Below are 18454 nucleotides of genomic sequence, written 5' to 3'. Positions count from 1 at the left end.
CTTTTGAACCACATGATTTCTAAAAGTCCCTTTCAATCAACATTCTCTAATAAATTAAAAACAAACAAAGCCTTTTTAAGGCTGCAGGTGCAAAACTACGTACAATCCTGAAAAAATATAAAGATTTCTGTATGTAAATAACTTTGCATTCCACTTTGTTGTATCTCATCCTCAATATCTTTGCATTCTATTTTATTCTCTGGCCATAAGTGCACATGAAGTAGTGTTTTCACCAGATCATTTATTTAAACTCCAAATGTTCTTCCCAACTAACGAAGTCTATTTCAGAGCTCCTAGCTGCATATGTAAAGTGAGGTCTGTTTTTCCTTGAGCAATGCTTTACATTACTTAGATATCATCTGTTACTTATCAGCATGTCATTCAACACCTTGTGATGTCTTTTGAATCCTTCTCAAATGAGCTTCATCTGATCCAGAGAAGAACAAATGAGACAACATAAGGCATGCTTGGTTTTGGCTGTTTATGCAGAGAACTCTTAAAGGAAGGATAAGAATGCACTAAGTTGAGAAAATAGGTCTATTAAATGTGATAATGCATTGAGACACAAAGCAAATTAAAGGGAGCTCAAAAAAATGAGTTTTTACATTTAGGTCTTGTTTTAAAGTCTACTGAAGTCTCCCATTTCTCTCTCACTGGGCAGCAGATACACAGGGGGTGACTGAAACAGAGCAATTTTTAAGCCATAGAATGTCAACTACTACAAAGAACTTTGGAACACAAAATAGCATATCATGTGTACATTTGTCCCCTTGAGTGTGAAAGAAAAATTGAGCTTTACTTACGTCACCACAAGAACAGCAAAATCCAGAACGTTCCATGGATCTCGAAGAAAGGTAAATTCATTCCAAACCAATCCCCTTGCTAATACTTTTATCAGTATTTCACCAGTGTATATGGCAGTGAAGAGGTGTCTGAGAAGGAAAACATGTATTAAAGATACAGAAATAAAAACATGAATGAGATTGAAATGCATTCAGGGACATTCTACCTTTTCTGTGATTTAACTACAGGATGGAATCAAAAGTAGACCCAACAGGATAGATTACTTTCATGAGTATAAAAAGATGTATCCCTGAGTTTCAGAGCAATTTCCATGTAGATCTGTGATTACAAATGTTCATCTAAGTAAACCATACTATTTCCAGATGAAGAGTAGCTCATACGCTCTTATGAAAAATAATGAAAGTCCATATATACGTTCTAAAGCAGGGCAGAAAATACCATGGCTTTACGTTTTGGCAGAACTGTAGCAACAAAAGGCATTTTTTTCTGCAAACCTTGGAAAGATTGCATGTTTCATAAATGTATTCTAGCAAAAATTCTGTACCCAAAATAAGGTCTATATAAACTAAGCAATCATTATCATGGTCCTTACCCCAAAATATGAGCAATTAAAAATATGGAACCTCTGATGCCACAGGCACATTTTCAAGTTTTAATTCTGGAATATTCATTCAAGTTAAAGTGGATAAAGGGCACAATTGCCAAAGGTAAGATGACAGTCTAAATAGATGGCTTCCCACTGTGAGCAGCTGAACAGGGGGCATCTCGGAAACTCCCAAAGGAGGGCAACAAACATGGTAAAAGAGCTAGAAAGCAGGTCCTGTGAGGAGAGACTGACAACACTCAGCTTGTCTATTTTATCCAGTTCTATCTCATCCTATCCTATAGGATATATATGGGATACAGAATTTAAAGAACTTAAAGCTGTACAACTTCTCTAAAAGGCTGAAGCCTCCAAAGGAAAGATGGGCCAACCTTCCACATCACACTAGATGGCAGAAGTAGCCAATATGAAGTGCACATGTGTATGCCTTTAAGAAAAAAGGCTGATGCTCCACAAAGACCAACTATAAAACAGTAATCTCAAATCTTCCTCAGCAGCCTGTCTGAGGGTTTTTGAACACCAGAATTAGCACACCACATCATTTACTCTTCTTCAGTCTTGTGTGTTAGTTTCCTTAGAGTGAAGAAAAGGAAACTGAGATACTTACTCACTTCCATTGAACTCTGATGCAAGCGTATCTATAGCCATGGAGGCACAGTTGAGTATCACAGTCAGTGTAATGAAGCCAACAAATAATGTGAATAATAAGCTAAGGAAAAAACGCTGTATTATAAAACAGTGAAGTTCAGGAAAGTTGCTTTTAGCAATGGCATGACTATGCACAGAAAGTCAGCCATACTGAGGGATCTATTCCCACAAATGAACAAGTCTAAAGGAAAACAAATATCTGGCAGAAAGAACAGAAACGACTCAGCCTGCAGCTCTGCACCTGCAAGCCTTTACATTTTAACTTCCTTCAAACTATATCTTTTTCCAAATACAGAAGAAGTTGTGCTCAGAGCTGTATAAACCTGAGCCCAAAATATCCTTTTTAGGGAAACACTGGACTCTTTCAGCAAAGCATTGCTGTAATTGCCATTCTGTTTTAATTATGAGGAAGTCCCTGGGTTTTTTTTAACTAAAATTTTAAACTTGTTACTATACTGGAGATTCACAAAGAGTTCTAGCTTCTAAATGTTGTTTCATAACAGCATCTTCAAATCTAACTCTTCAAATAAGAGTTTTTTTAACACTAAAATGCAGTATTTGTAAATATTGCATCTCGTAAATAGTTTTGCTCTCAGCATGAAAGCCACAATTTGATTAATATGAAGAAAACCACATAAATGTGCACCATACATTCTAAAATTAAAACGACAGAACTCAAGCAAAGGATATGAATGGATCAGAATTTTAATTGCTGCTTTTCTGATTGGATTAAAAGGACCAAGTATACACAGGGCAGGTGTGGCAGTAAACCGGAAAATAGTCCGTCTTTTATTGATCACCATGAAAGTCTATAAAAAAAAAAAAAAAAAAGAAAAATCATGAAATATTTTAAAGAAATAAAATGATCAAGCAGCTGTGTAAATTACCTCCTAGTTACCATAAGGTCCGTTGCAGCTCAGTACTATTGGCAGATGAAGTAAAAATTGTCTCTAATCAAAAACAGCTAACTAACATTTATGTAGATGCCTTTGGAGCAATCAGACTTATTTTCTTTCCATCAATCATTCTGTTTGCTTTGAGAGAAAAAGTCTCTGGAAGGCCCTTTTCATCAATAATTACAAAGCCTGCTTCATGTTCTGATTAAACGACCACATTCCAGTGAGTTGCTGGTCTATTTTACAGACAGCGACGTCAGACTGAGTGGAACGTTCTGCTCTTCAGGTATAATAATAAGGAATCATACAACAGACATTTAATTTGGAAGAGAATCCTACAGCATCTAATTCACATACTGCTGTAGGCAACAAAGAAAAACATTTTGCAGTGGCATGGAGTATATGCAATCTCAATACTGTACAATTAAGAAAGCTGACGAGACATTACAAAGTAACAAAAAAATTGATGTTGTCTAAAGCAAATTAATCTTTTTGCTATACAGAGTACTGGAAACATTTCAAATGTGCCTCACCTAGTTTGTATATTTGCAATTATGCAAAAGCATTTGCAGTAAGTCAGGGTGACCCACTGTTTGACAGCCACTGAGTTCAGCCTCACATACTTCATAGAAACTCTTCTGAGTAACAAAGCATCAGTTATCTCAGAACCTATTTTTGATCAAAATCTATCCAGTGTATGCTGTTCTCATAATCAGTTCTGATTACTGACTGGGCCTTAAAAATACCTTGTAGTATTACACAGTATGGGACATAGGTTAGCACGCCTACCCCAACAAATACCAGTAATGCTCTAAAAAGAAAAATCTATCAACAGATCTGTCTGCAATCCAAAAGCAGCAACTTCTGAATACAACCTTCATTATCTCTTAGGAGTATAGCAGCTAAAATTAAAGAAAAAAAAAATATATTTATTTATTTATTTATTAATTTTAACCCTGTGATCACTGTAGTATGGATCCAAATCTTCCAGGGGTTCCCCAATAAGCTCCACAGGAACGTCACCATAGAGAGACGGCAGTTTTTTACAGGTTTTCAGATCAAGCTGAGGAGTCACTTTATCCTCTTCAACTTCTTGGTCAGTAGTTTCCTGCTTAAGTTTGGCTTGCTTCTCTTTTTTCTCAGCAATTTTTTTCTCAATTGCTGCCAAGGACTCGGGAGTGAACCGTTGAAAGCTGATAGTTTCCAGTGGCCAAAACAAGGGATCCATTTTCCTTCTGTTTGTTTTCAGTGCTAGAAATAGCTTAAAAGAGAAAGCTCTTGATAAGTAGAAATTAATAGGAAAAGAAAAAACAAGAACAGTAACTAAAACGAAATAGATACATTATTTTTTCCTTCTGTGAAATCCTGCGTGAAAATAAAGAAGGAATTAGAAACATATTCAATTAGAAGAAAGGGTAATGTAAAACAAAATCCATTCCTTCCTCTTTTTCATCTAGGATGTGTCAAAATCACGTCTCTATCAGAACTTTGACAACTGCTGAATTGTTTCTCTGAAACAACTCACAGTATTAGCAACCTCACACTTTGATTTCTGCACTTCTTGCTAACAGTAGTTGCATATCTACCACCCCTCCTGATCCCGTAGGCACACAAAATATTAATTGGAAGAGGCTCATCAGATCCATGCCCTGCTCAAACCAAGGCCAACATTGAGTTTATCACAGTGGAGCTTTGTACAGTTGAGGTCTGAGTATGTCCTAGGAGATATTCACAGCTCATAGTAAAACCCCAACAAGAAATAGGTTTAACCTTAAAGGTCTTGAGCTCAGACTCTCCTCTGATTCTGCTGTAGCTCAGGCTTTACAATTTATGGTGAAAGAAAACACTTGCATTGTCTATTCATCAGCATTAAAAAAAATAAATAAATAACCAACCTGTACAACAAACTTTTAAAAACCTTCAAGCTCAAAAAGAAGATGAAGAGTCTGTAAAACAACCAAGTTTCAAACAAACCTCTGCTGAGGTTTCTCCTGGAATTACTCATTTACCTTCAAAAGGTAAATAGGTCAAAAGGACCCATCAAAAGTGTACAAAAGGCAGAATGCATCACACCACAAAATGCACAATGCTGCTTGATATTGTTTTTCACTAACACTTTGCTGACAGTGAGTCTTGCATACTCTCACACCACACTTAGTAATTAAGAGTCATTTGATACAGTCAGGTACATTAGATAGAGTTCTCAAAATAATAATAATTACAGTAGCATCAGTGATGGAACTGGGATAGCCTCTATGCTGGAAAGCAGCCCTGCTCTGCATGCCAGGGATCTGCATTTCTTCAGAACAAGGCTCGCTAGGAGATGATGTGACCACTGATCAACACTAATGAAACTCCATACAGACTGCTACACAGAACTTAAACAACCTAAAGATAATCATAAAATACTACTTTCCAAGAGCTTCACAGCTGTCTCAATGTTTTGGGGGTGTGCAGTAGTATCTGGAGGTCTTGCTTATGTTTACTTGCTTGGTAACTACTTTTTTTCCCCACATCCTAGAAGAAAAGCATTGGATTGCTTTGAACTACCATGATTTTGATTCAAATCACTGACTTGTCTATTCATGCTGACAGGTTGCAGGTGTGATTGAAAACACAGTTCAGCCTCTCATAGCAGCCTAGCAAAAGGTGTACATGAAGAAGTAACTTCATCTTCTCACATACTCACAAACCCTGCTTTTATTCTGGGGTTTAACAGAGTATCTTTTGCTTGAGCTGAAGTCACTGACAAAGGGGTGGGTGGCAAGGCCCTAAAAAGTACTGAATTAATCCAAATCATTATAAATATTTATATACTAATTACACTTGGTCCAAACTCACCGTTATTTCTTACGGTTGCCAGCAATTTACACGACTGCAGTTCTCATCCACAAAAGGTGAAGAAGATTGAGAATCATTAAAGGATGACTTACCCTTTCGGACTCACAACAGAACCAACTATGCCCCCCTATTACACACCTTTGGTCAGCAACAGAGCTTTAAAGCACTCTGCATTCTCACTGCCTGAAGTCCAGCTGCACTACCTTACTTTCGTGAGCTCAGCTGTGGCCCATGACAGGGAATCTGTATGCTCTTGTAACTAGAGCCTGCTCCTTTCAATGCACAGGTGTATTTATTTGAAAAGAATATGCCAATGGCTGGCATACTGTGCAACATGAACGACTGTGTAAGAATTTCATTTTGGTTTTCAGATTTTTTTTCCTCCTCCGGGACTTTAAAAGCAAGATGAGATCTGACCAGGCACTGCAATTCCGAGATCAAAATGTACCATTGTAACAAACTGAAAGCGTATAATCAAACAACTGTTACTGTGCAAAACCACAGGCCCATTTCAATCAACAAACAAAGTGAAAAATCGATATGTTCTTTTCTTCAATTCGTAATAATTCTAAGAAAATTAATTTTATCTTCCAAGAGATTTTAAGGATAACAGAGCAACTGACCTTTTAGATAACTGCACTGACTGTCATAAGTGAAGCAAAGGAAAATTTTTCAGCTAATATGAAGCTGGATTTAACACTACAGCTTTGGGAACTGAAGGCTGGACCTGCCAAAAGTAGTGATCAAGAGGAAGTAAAAAAACCACACATCTCCTTCAGCAGCAGAACTACAAGTTGTAAGCAGATAAACAAGTGGACAAACATTAATGGACAATGTGAGACCTATATTAGCACTGTATTCACATGGAACAACAGAAATGCTGCCCTTCCATCATCTGCCAAGCATTTGTGTTGCCCTCAGAAATAATGCCAGCCTTTGCATTGGATGTTAAAGTCTCTCACAATTCTGAGAGGGAGGCAACAGAAAATGTGCTCCCAGAAGTAATGACAAAGCAATGGTGGATGGGATTCCTTCTAGAACCTCAGAGAATAGACCAGAGAGTGTAAACTCAAATCAGTGGGGAGAAATCCTAACCACACATTAACCAGAACACGCTGCTAAAGGTAAATACAATGCTAGAATGAAGTCTATTGATTTCCAGTGCAAAGTATTTATGAAATTTCCATTGAATCTAACCCCAGAATTGCAAATCCTATGTTACATTTTGGTATCTCTGGCCCAAAAGAGATTGGTCCACAAGTAACAGTTATAAATGCACTTCAGTTACTGAAAGGTAATAGCCTAAGGGTCAGGAACTCAAAAACATTTAATTGAATTCACATTTTTTTTTCGTAATTAACTTCAAAAGTACTTGTTTTTCTCATCTTGAGAGAAGGAACTGAATTGATCGTAAGTAAACTAATCATGGTTTTAGCTTAAGGCTGACTTTGATGACTATGAAACTTAACAGAGTCTTTTTATGCCAAAAGAAAAACCCAAGGAATTCCAGATATACTGATGAAATATATGGCAAAGTATTAGGAACAGATGAAAAAGTAATCAAAGAAAGCAAACGTGTGTGCTGCTGTACTATAATTATTTATTAAAACAAAAACCTAAGACAGAAACTTTCCTTTCGGGACAATATTTTCTAGAATGGCAAATGAGACCATTAATACAGACAGAATTCACAAGTGCTCACGGGGGTAATGACTAATCACTGCAGATAATAACTAATAGATTTAGAGGTTCAGAATGAGATACACACTCAAATTCCATGAAGGGTGTTTTTGATGGAAGGAGCTTTCGAAGTATAGTGGAAAAACTAGTAGGAATATAAATAGAAAATTGCTCTCATTTGGATTTCAACTTATTTCCAGCATGTATAATATTTAATTCTGATTGTCAAATTATTTCTATCTGCTCCTCCACTTGTAATAGCCCACTGAATATTTTCTCTTAGCATCTGGACATGAAAGAATAAAGGACAAATTATATTATCTTCTAAATTGGTTTTAACATACATTTAGTAGATCCATTCACAGAAAAATAAGGAATAAAAATGTCTCACTCTGACAGGATTTTGTTTGCACAGAATCAAATAACTCCATGTTTAACATAGGGCAAGTACCTTAAAATGAGTAAATAAAAGAGCATAACATGTAGCAATACTTATAATGAGACCAACCATCAAAAGGCTGCAACTACTAAAACCCATGCTCCTGCAGAGCCCAATTCTACCTGGACAGACCGGAAAATTGAGCAGAGAGAAACCTGATGAAGTTTAACAAGAGCAACTGTAGAGCCTTGCACCTGGGGAGGAGTAACTGTATGCACCAGCTCATGATAGGGGCTGACCTGCTAGGAAGGAGCTCTGCAAAGAAGGTCCTGGGTGTTCTGGTGGGTAACTGGTTGGCCATAAGCAGTGTGCCCCTGTGGTCAAGAAGGTCAATGGGATTCCGGCGTGCGTTAAAAAGAGTGTGGTCAGCAACTTGAGGGAGGGATCCTCCTCCCTCTACTCTGCCCTGGTGAGACCATGTCTGCAGTAACGTACTCAGTTCTGGGCTCCCCTGTTCAAAAAAGACAGGGCTCTCATAGAAAGAGTCCAAGAGTCCAGCAGAGGGTGATACAGATGATGAGGGGCCTGGAGCATTACCCTCACAAGAAAAGGCTGAGAGACATGGGTCTGTTCAACCTAGAGAAGATAAGGCTGAGTGGGGATGTCATGAACGTTTATAAACATCTCGTGTGAGGGGCTCAAGTCAATGGCGGCAGTCTCTTTTCATAGCCCAGCAACAGTAGAACAAGAGGCAATGGGCAGAAGCTGAAACACAGAAAGTTCCATACTAACACAAGGAAGAACTTCCTTACTGTCAGAGCACTGAACAGCCTGTGCTGAGTTGTGGAGTCTCCTTCTCTGCAGATATTCAGTACCTGCCTGTAAGCCTACCTGTGTGCCCTGCTGTAGGGAACTGCTTAGCAGTAGGGTTGAACTCAGTGGTCTCTAGAGGTCCCTTCCAGCCCCTATAGTTCTGTCATCTTATGATTCTGTACCTTTTTCAGTGCTCATCAGCAGTATTTTCGAAAGCTTATTTGGGCACATCTGTGCATTTTTCAATAAATCATTTTTCAGTGACAATGTGCAAAATCAAGTTTTAATTCCTACACATAGTTCAGATAATGATAATAACTAAACACCCAGAACAAAGTATTTCCAAGTAATTAATAAAGGTGTACTTAACCACACTGAACTGCGTGCAGCACAGTTTTTGCTGACATAACTAAAAGGCCCACTTTTAGGCCAACAAAATCAGCAGCCTTTTTAGTACCTTAACAATAATAAAAATAAAAATGCATATAAACACATAGGCCTGATGTTCAGAAACCCAAAGATGTTAGGTTGGATATTGCCTGTAGATAAAGACACCTTCATTGAGATCCTGCCTGTGATCAAGGCATCTCAACTCCCATTCACAGACAGTGGATGTCTATTAAGCACAGTTAATCAAGGCTGGAGAGATACTGCAATGATCAAATGGAGATAAGTACTTTAGAATTTCACATTTCAAATGTTATATTTAATCAGCTCACCATACACAGCAAATACTGATCTAGAAATGCTGACTGTTATAAATATCTTCAAATCCATCATCATTTTACATGTTGATGCACTAGACATATGTACTGCAATGAATGCCCATTATTAAAAATAACTACTAATACTCCACAAAAAGCAAAGAAGATTTAGAAGGAATCAAAATACTACCTCATACCTAGCTCAAATGCTTTTGAAACAAGGAACTGCAAGGAAAATGAGGAAATGAGAGGGCAGCTCATTACAGCACTATGAGATAGGCTAAGAACTCTCTTTTCTGTGCTGTAAAATCCTTGCAAAAAGCTACTATCATCTACTCAGTTCCAGCTAAACAAAACACATCTGCTCTCCGATTACTATTTTTTTCTGCCTAAACACCAATACTTTGATTATTATTACAAGGTTTAGCAGATTTATTTTACCCTTTTCCAAAAACAAGCTGGGAAACATAACACATTTTACTGGACTAATATCTGTTTCTAAAATAAGTGGTCATTTCCCCAACTTAACACTTTGCTCCTCATTCTCTGCAATCTGATTTCCCCTACACAAACTTTATGTTATTTTGAGTGGACAGCTGTTTGTTTCCTTGTTTGTTTTGAAACAGGCATAAAAGATATTCACAGTTTCGATACAATGTAATCAAATCTGCTCATCACTTCCAAAATCAGAAACAGATATCGGGCCAGGTTTTGCATTACTTGAATGCCTTGAATAAAATCACACAACAACATTCCAGATTTGTGCAGAAAAAGAAATTGCACTATCTCAAGGTAATTAGAGCTCAGATTAGATAGCATCAAAGCAATTTGAACACTACTGTGCATCAGCCAGTGTAGCAAAGCAAGACAAAAAGCAGCTTGAAAGGAATGAGAATTTCATTAGTGTTTAGTAAAATGTGATAAATGTTAAAAGAATAGCAGTATGTTTGCTGCAAGATAGCAGTTCTACATTACAAACAGATTTTTTCTACCTGTAACTAAAAACAAAACCATATCTAAGACTTAAAATCAGACATGCTTTTATAAATATATGCACATACACACATACATACACTGAGAACCCCACAATACTTCGAACAAACACACAGAGATTTAAATTTACAAATTTAGCAATGGAAATTTTGCACAGTACACCAAATATGTAGCAGAAACAAAACACTTACAGTGCCCCCTTAGAAAGAAAAAGCCTCCAGACTGATTTCTTTAAGTTAATCTCAACAAGCTCTTATCTTCTAAGAGAAAGTTTTCATTTTCCCACAATCACCACTCTGTTCTGAAGACCATCCTACCCACTTATCTAGCTCCCACCCAGAAAGTTTTTGTAGTGGGATGCCTGGGGGAGGGACAGAGGGAGGAGCTTTGTTGTTGTTCTGAGGTCTTGTAATCTCATGGGGAGCACTGCAAAAAAAAAGCAAAAGCTAGAGGGTGATTCTTTTGAAGAATGATCACATAGATATTACTCGATTGTTTTATTTGCACTTACTAAAAACCTGCAGCGTTTCTGTTCAAAAGGAAAATGTTGTTATGCTTTGTATTTCATTCTGAACTTTTAAACAGCCCAACTTCCCAGCACGTGCTGAATATTCGGACAAATTTTGCGCTTCATTAAAAGATAGAATCATAGAATCATAGAATGGTCTGGGTTGAAAAGGACCACAATGTTCACCCAGTTCCAACCCCCTGCTATGTGCAGTGTTGCCAACCACCAGACCAGGCTGCCCAGAGCCACATCCAGCCTGGCCTTGAATGCCTGCAGGGATGGGGCATCCACAACCTGAAATAACACTTAACACACTGCTGGTTTTCATTCCTAAACATCTACTTTTTATTATTCCCAGGCTATGATGTGTATCCATTATGTATTAGTAAAGATAAAATCTCAAAGTGAATATAGAATCACAGAAGCATAGAATGGTTTGGATTGGAAGGCACATTTAAGATCATCTAGTACCAACCTCCTGCTAGACCAGGTTGCTCACAGCCCCATCGAGCCTGGCCTTGAATGCTTCCTGAAGCATCCACAAACTCTCTGGGCAATCTGTTCAATGTCTCACCACCACCCTTACGGAAAGAATTTCTTCCTAATATCTAGTCTAAACCTATCCTCTTCTAGTTTAAAGCCATTTCCCCTCATCCTGTCGCTACACACTCTTATAAAATATAGTTCATATTTTACATGTATAAAATCCAAGCTCAAAATACAATTTAATATTACATTATGCTTTTATTTCATCACAACATACAAGCTTTGTCTGAACAAAATAAAAACCACAATTTTGTATCCTGAAATTAGTTATATTTTTGAAATAAAATTTATGTACCAAATCTACTAGTAATAGTAACAGGCATACATTTCTGATGAGTCTTATTGCTAATTACAATTATTTCTCTTTCAGCTACATCAGCGGCACTCATTGGTGTCCAAAAATTATTTTACTCTTCAGCAAATAGAGCCTAAATCTTTCATACAGTGATTAAAAGCTGCCATGGGTTTTGTTGGAAGAAGTATAGTGAATAAACTACGTTGTCCTTAAAAGCCAGGCAGCCTTAATGCATGCGAACTGAAAAGCAACAGGGATCAAATGCTGCCCAATAGATGCCATCAGCAAAAGAAACAACGGAGGACAGTTTTAAAGAAATAGCAATGCTAAGTGTGCTGTGATGGAAGTTCAAGTGTAAGTTATTTTTCCTGAAAGCATTAGTATGTCCTCAAGAGCAGAACTGTAAGTATTGGTAAAACATCATTCCATAAGGGCGCTGTGTGAGCTCTGGTCAAAATCAGCCCGTTCTGTAATAGTATATCTGCTAGTATCACTAAGAAGAAAAGAAAAGAAAAGAAAAGAAAAGAAAAGAAAAGAAAAGAAAAGAAAAGAAAAGAAAAGAAAAGAAAAGAAAAGAAAAGAAAAGAAAAGAAAAGAAAAGAAAAGAAAAGAAAAGAAAAGAAAAGAAAAGAAAAGAAAAGAAAAGAAAAGGGAAGGGAAGGAAGGGGAAGGGAAGGGAAGGGAAGGGAAGGGAAGGGAAGGGAAGGGAAGGGAAGGGAAGGAGGGAAGGGAAGGGAAGGGAAGGGAAGGGAAGGGAAGGGAAGGGAAGGGAAGGGAAGGGAAGGGAAGGGAAGGGAAGGGAAGGGAAGGGAAGGGAAGGGGAAGGGAAGGGAAGGGAAGGGAAGGGAAGGGAAGGGAAGGGAAGGGAAGGGAAGGGAAGGGAAGGGAAGGGAAGGGAAGGGAAGGGAAGGGAAGGGAAGGGAAGGGAAGGGAAGGGAAGGGAAGGGAAGGGAAGGGAAGGGAAGGGAAGGGAAGGGAAGGGAAGGGAAGGGAAGGGAAGGAAGAAAATCCTGATCTGAACACGCTGCTTTTGCTACATCCCCTTCAATAATGTAACCCTGTGAAAAGTCGGGCGTAGGGAATGAAGAGAGATATCAAAGGAGTATGAAGAGCTGCACTTCTGCCTTCTTTGCAAACTCTAACTCCTGTAACCTGATGAAGGGAAGGCATGGATAAAAAAAAAAGAGAACAACTGCAGCTGTTAACAGATGATCATAGGGTTTGCAGCTAAAAACAAAACATTTAAACAAGTAGTTTTTCTTGTATCGCTCTGCTGCAGGGATGGGGAAAGCTGGCTGAACAGTAGGAACGTTGTTTTCTTCTCGGTTTCCTTCATTATTCCTCACAATAATGAAAGAAGAAAAGAAAGAAAGAAAGAAGCTGGTTTAACAACAAAATAATATTCATTATAGAAACAAATAACTCTCCACTTAGTTGCCATCTTCTTGACATAGATCTGTCTCTACCATTAACTGCAACACATAGCAATCTTCTTTTTCCTTTTTACTGACAGAGCACAAGAAAAATATCTTCTAATTTGCAGCCCTATCTAGCCCTACTTACAAGCACAGTTTGAGCACTGATAGTAGATTTTCATAGTATAACACTCTTTTGTAACACTTACTTGGAGCAGTGTAAGTTATTAACCCCGATGCTTATGGCTCATAAACAATGTTTCTTACAAGTTGATACGATTTCTTACAAGTTATGTAGTGGTAGCAGTTCACTGCTCAGCAGTAAAATTTCATAGTCCTTGGTAAATGGCTGTCAGGCAACGTCTGTGATACTGGAAAAAGGGGAAATCACTCCCGTATTTAAAAAAGGGAGAAAGGAAGAGCTGGGAAAGTACAGATTGGTGAGCTTCACATCTGCCTGGCAAGGTCATGGAGTGGATCGTCCTGGAAGAGATGCTGAGGCACATGTGAGATGTGGAGGTGACCCAAGACACCAAGTATGGCTTCACCATGGGCAGACTGTGCCTGACCTATCGGGTGGTCCTCTATGATGGAATGACACCAGCAGTGGAGCAAAGAAGGGGGGTTGGAACAAGATGGTTTTTAAAGTTCCTTCCAATATAAGCCATTCAATGATTCTATGATTAAGAGCTACTTCTAAATAATGCACACACCTTTATTACGATGCAGACCCAAATGCATCCATCATGGACTGAATGACTTCAGCTGCTGGTCAGAAGCTTCAGGATACTCCTTAATTTCAAGACTTAAATAAGCAAGAGATACCAGGAATGCCTCTTAAAGATCTCAAAGCAAGTGATATGCAACAGCAAGCAAACTGAACAGTGCAGAAATGCATCTTTATTACTACTCATGGAATGCATGGTAGCTATGCGTAGAATAAAAGGACAAAAAGAGAACAAATTCACATACAAAGGCAGATTTATATTATACACAATATGCAAAGGCTGTAGTTTATCACTGAGACAAATGCAGGGGCTCATGTTATTGAGCATTTCTGAGATATGCTAAAGGTTTGCCCCAATCCCTTCTAGAAAATAAATTCATAGCGTAAAGTACGAGATGAAATTATCAAGGTAATAATTTATACGATTCACATTTTGCTTTTTTCTTAGGAAAAAGAAAAAGAAATCACACAGACATGAAATTGGGTATTTGGTAAATAGCTAATTGGTTTTACAGAATAACAGGAAATGGCTTTTATGGTAAGTACACATTAAATGCGTTGTTACACAAAGTAGCTTTCTGCCTAATGACCTGATGTACACTGAGTAAGCCTGAGAATGAGCTCAGCGCCTAAAGTTCAAGCCATTTCATCTGCTTCCTCTTCGTATTCAGCAAAACAGTGTTTTTGAAGCAGTTTGTGTTTCTCCAAAGTAACAGGCATTAATTGTAAACACTCAAATACTGCTACTATCACCTCTGAAAGATTTCCAGTATTTCTGATGCGCTCTTGCTTACATGGTTCATTCTTAAGTCTCACCATGTATTGCGCTCCTCCAAGCAGAACTGTGAAATGAGAAATGGAGGAGCTCCACCAAAGACTGAGCATCCAGTTTCAAAACTACTTCTTACCGTATTTCCCTGGAAGATTCAAGTCTAAACTTCAGCTCTTTGTCAAGAATGCAATAAAAAATGTAATAGCAAACGGCTTCACAAATTTAAAGCAAACAAACTATATATGCTGGAGAAGCAGAATACAATATTTAGTAAATCTTAGACTAATGCTAGAAAGCATATTTAAAGCAATGTTTAAGTGGAAATAATTATTCATTGACTTCCTCCCAAGTCTCCAGTCCTTCAGTTCTTTCTGTCCCTCCTCTCTGGCTAACTTGGGCGTGTGATTTATCAAAGTGACTTAAAAATCTAGAAAAATTAGTTTCTTTCTTTGCTTCCAGATGCCGTCATTGTGGTTCTACTTCATGATTGCTACTTACATCAATGGCAGTCATTAAAAATAACTGTATAGTCACTATTTTGCTATTTTATCCACAGAACCATTGCTCATACAGTTCTGATATATGCTCAGACCTCACCTGCCTTACTGCCTCCACCAGGTGCCTGTGACGAAAGTAACTCCTCATCCAGCAGCCAAAAACAGAGCAACTGTAAAATGATTTTTAGTATTTTTCATTAAGGCCCTACTAATATCCATTTTGAAGAGAGCAAGAAACATAACTGAAAATATTTTTTGTATTTTTACACTTTAAGCTTTATTCCATAGGAATTCTGCAACTTTTTGGCTCTTAATCTAGAAGCAAGAGGGGCAATTGTAGACACAACAGAACCAAAGACAGCAAACACAAGCAAAGACTGTGGCCCTTGCATGTTGCTCTGTGAACGTATTTATGTATTTATGTGACTTTTACAGAAGGTTTGGAAAATGAAGGAGACTAAGGTGGGTTGAACAAATGTCTTGTTGATGCAGTCACATCAATGGGGTAATAAAAAAAAAAATTAGCCCCACAATAAAATAGGCTCTACTCTGGAGATGTTCAAGGCCTGCCTGGATGCCTACCTGTGCGACCTGCTGTAGGGAACCTGCTTTGGCAGGGGGGGTTGGACTCGATGATCTCTGGAGGTCCCTTCCAACCCCTACAATTCTGTGATTCTGTGATCCCATCAAATACAGACTAAATACAGTAATTTCAAACAGTTTCTTCTGAGTTATGCCCATAATTTATATGTAGGCTTCAAATTACATAAAATCCATCATGCCCTTTGGGGATTTGTTCAGTGATTAGCTGGTCTTAAAATGATATTTCTTCATAGCTTGATTTTATGTAGTTCTTCTCCCAACTGTATCATCTATTAATGCACTTCCTGCAGGATTCAAGAGCTTTTTGCTTCTGAAAAACATTCTATAATTATATTAAAAAATGGGGTTGGAAGTGATACTCTAAAGCCACCTTGTTCCTGATTCATCCTCAAACTGCATCAGCAATACTGATGTAATTCCTGGAGATATTTGCCTCGTCTCTTCTTACAACAGATGGTGATTCCAGCCCCTCCATATACAACATACTCTAATGCTTCACTATTCGGACTGCCAAGAAATGTTCTTTCTTGTGCTTCGTATGAATCTTCTGAACTGCAATTACAGCCCATTACTCCTCATTCACCACGGACATGAAGATGAGTTTATCCCATACTCCTCAATTATTTGAAAACTGCTATAACGTTTCCTTTCATCTTCTCTGCTGCAGCCAATAAACATTTGAACTTTTCACTGTAATTCCTACAGGCTCCAAATCATAGTTATGTCTAAATTCTTGTAAGGTTTTTATTTTTAATGCTGTGACAGGCAAACCTCACAACAGCAGAGGGAAGAAGCTGGAAAATGCAATAGTATTTTTGACCTTATTATTACTGAGGAAATTTCATCTTCATCTTTTTACTTATTACAGCGGTTGCTTATCCAATAAGCATCTACTTGCTTTTCTCCTTATCTCGATGCCCTGCCCTAATTCCTGAATCCTGCTCAGTTCTCTCCCACTTCCTTTTTGGCTCAACATCTATTTGCTCACGCCAGTGTTTTCAGAAGGTTACAATTCAACCAAAGATGATCAGAGTTTTAGGGAAATTGAAAAATAATCCCTGGATTTATCTACAAATCTTGTTTCTTCTCTTCCAAAGCCAAAAGAAGTTAACCTTATAAATTTGATGATGTTATTGCTTTCCTAAAATGCCATCTCAGTTCAGCACATAACATAGAAAACCTTATCTACCCTATTTTTTGTGCAGTTTGTCTTCAAGACTCTGTATCAGCCCAGCCTTGCTTCATGTCAGTGATGAATGAGAATGAGTAACAGGCTGAAAGTGAAGCTCAGACACACAGAAAGCAGCAACTTATTGCTTACCACCATGATACTTCTTGTGTTTCAGCAAAGACAACCTCTGATGGACGACACAATCTCTAGGGATCCCTCCCAGCTTCAGAGGTTCTATGATACAAAGTGAGCTCTGTGCATATTTTTTTCTCCTTTCAGTAATGAACTGTTGGTCAGAGGGGTTTAAGAAACACTGTGTAGCAGGGACTATCCACATGTAATCAGTTGACATGCAGAGAGGAAAAATCAATTTTAAAATTGCATTACAATGTAAGTAAAAAAGGCCTACAGTTAATAAACAAATCTTTTTTTTTTTTAATATACAATCAAGAATCATAGAATCACAGAAGGCTGCCCTTGAAGACACAACATGAAGATTAACTCTGCTAAGTGAAAAATCCATTTGTGCTCAAGGATTATGAAATGATTATTAGGGTTTATTAAATAAATTATTCCATTTTATCAGAATAACACAAAAATCATAAACATGTCAATATCTTTATTAGAGAGACTTTAAGAGAGGTTTTTAAGGTATGCATGATAATTATTGTTCCATGGAAAGAAGTCTTAAACCCTGTAATAGACTAATGCATATTGAAAGGTGGGAAGGCACTTGGTTCAGTATTTACTTAAGCAGAAAAACTTCATACTACCTCTTTGGTTCACAGTCCATTAAGATTACATAGGAAACGCATGCATCTGAAACAATTTGATAATTGCTGTTAGCTTAATGCTAATATACAACTCAATTTTTGCTTAAAGAGCTTTAATTTTATCTTAGCAAAATGTAATGTGCTAAGCAGCACAACTTTGTCACATCTATCCTAGATGTTTTGAATCATATGCTCTTTAACATTGTAATAACAGGAAACAGTGGAAATAGAGCTGCTAAGGAAGAGCTTACGCCAAGGCTGATCTCTTTTACCCTCTGCTTGCAATTGCAAGGAGGACACTGCACTCAGCAGTGCTGGAAAATGCATTTCTTATCAGAATAAGCAGTTTGTATTAGCATTAATGAGTGGCCAGTGAGCATGGCTGCAATCAGCAATCAGCAATGTGAATACATGACTATATATTTTTTTATTTATTCCTTTACCAGTTTCTTTGTCACTGTAAATGCTTCTCACTAGGATTATTGATTCTCTGTGCATTTCACCAATCTCCTATTCCAGTCATCTTTTCTGTTTTAAAGTAAATGAAATAATCAATACCAAAACAAACCCTCCAAGATAACATCCCTATGCACAATTCTATACAGATCTTAATCCAGAATATCGTCATTGCTGCAACTCAACACTTCATGCATTAATGGGTTAAGCAACAAAGAGATGCTTTGAAGCTGGGAGGCATTCCTCTAAAAAGCAGCATAGACTTTCATAGTCATACACTCAAAATTTGAGCAAGTATTTTCTATTAGACAAAATAATACAATCTTCCC

General features: G+C 37.7%; 1 protein-coding gene across 8 annotated transcripts in view; it reads right to left on the bottom strand.

Annotated features, from left to right (window-relative positions):
- The window catches only part of LOC125696028 (sodium channel protein type 5 subunit alpha-like), a 43219-nt gene extending 32522 nt beyond the window's left edge, over nucleotides 1–10697 (bottom strand). For 4 of the 8 annotated variants that reach the window (XM_048951180.1, XM_048951185.1, XM_048951188.1 and 1 more), the window contains exons 1-5: nucleotides 10554–10696; nucleotides 3908–4213; nucleotides 2748–2865; nucleotides 2016–2106; nucleotides 804–932 (exon numbers count right to left, since the gene is read on the bottom strand). In XM_048951180.1, the coding sequence (XP_048807137.1) occupies nucleotides 804–932; nucleotides 2016–2106; nucleotides 2748–2865; nucleotides 3908–4180 (611 nt within the window). In that variant the 5' untranslated portion in view covers nucleotides 4181–4213; nucleotides 10554–10696. Of the gene's footprint in view, nucleotides 1–803; nucleotides 933–2015; nucleotides 2107–2747; nucleotides 2866–3907; nucleotides 4214–5793; nucleotides 5908–10553 lie in introns of those variants that run through there. The other 4 variants (XM_048951183.1, XM_048951182.1, XM_048951181.1 and 1 more) reach the window with 3 other exon arrangements.
- Nucleotides 10698–18454: the final 7757 nt, after the last annotated feature.

This window comes from Lagopus muta, chromosome 7 (genome assembly GCF_023343835.1).
Source record: "Lagopus muta isolate bLagMut1 chromosome 7, bLagMut1 primary, whole genome shotgun sequence".
Classification (NCBI taxonomy): domain Eukaryota; kingdom Metazoa; phylum Chordata; class Aves; order Galliformes; family Phasianidae; genus Lagopus; species Lagopus muta.
Note: the sequence above shows the minus strand (reverse complement) of the source record. Positions and strands in the feature narration are given on the sequence as shown.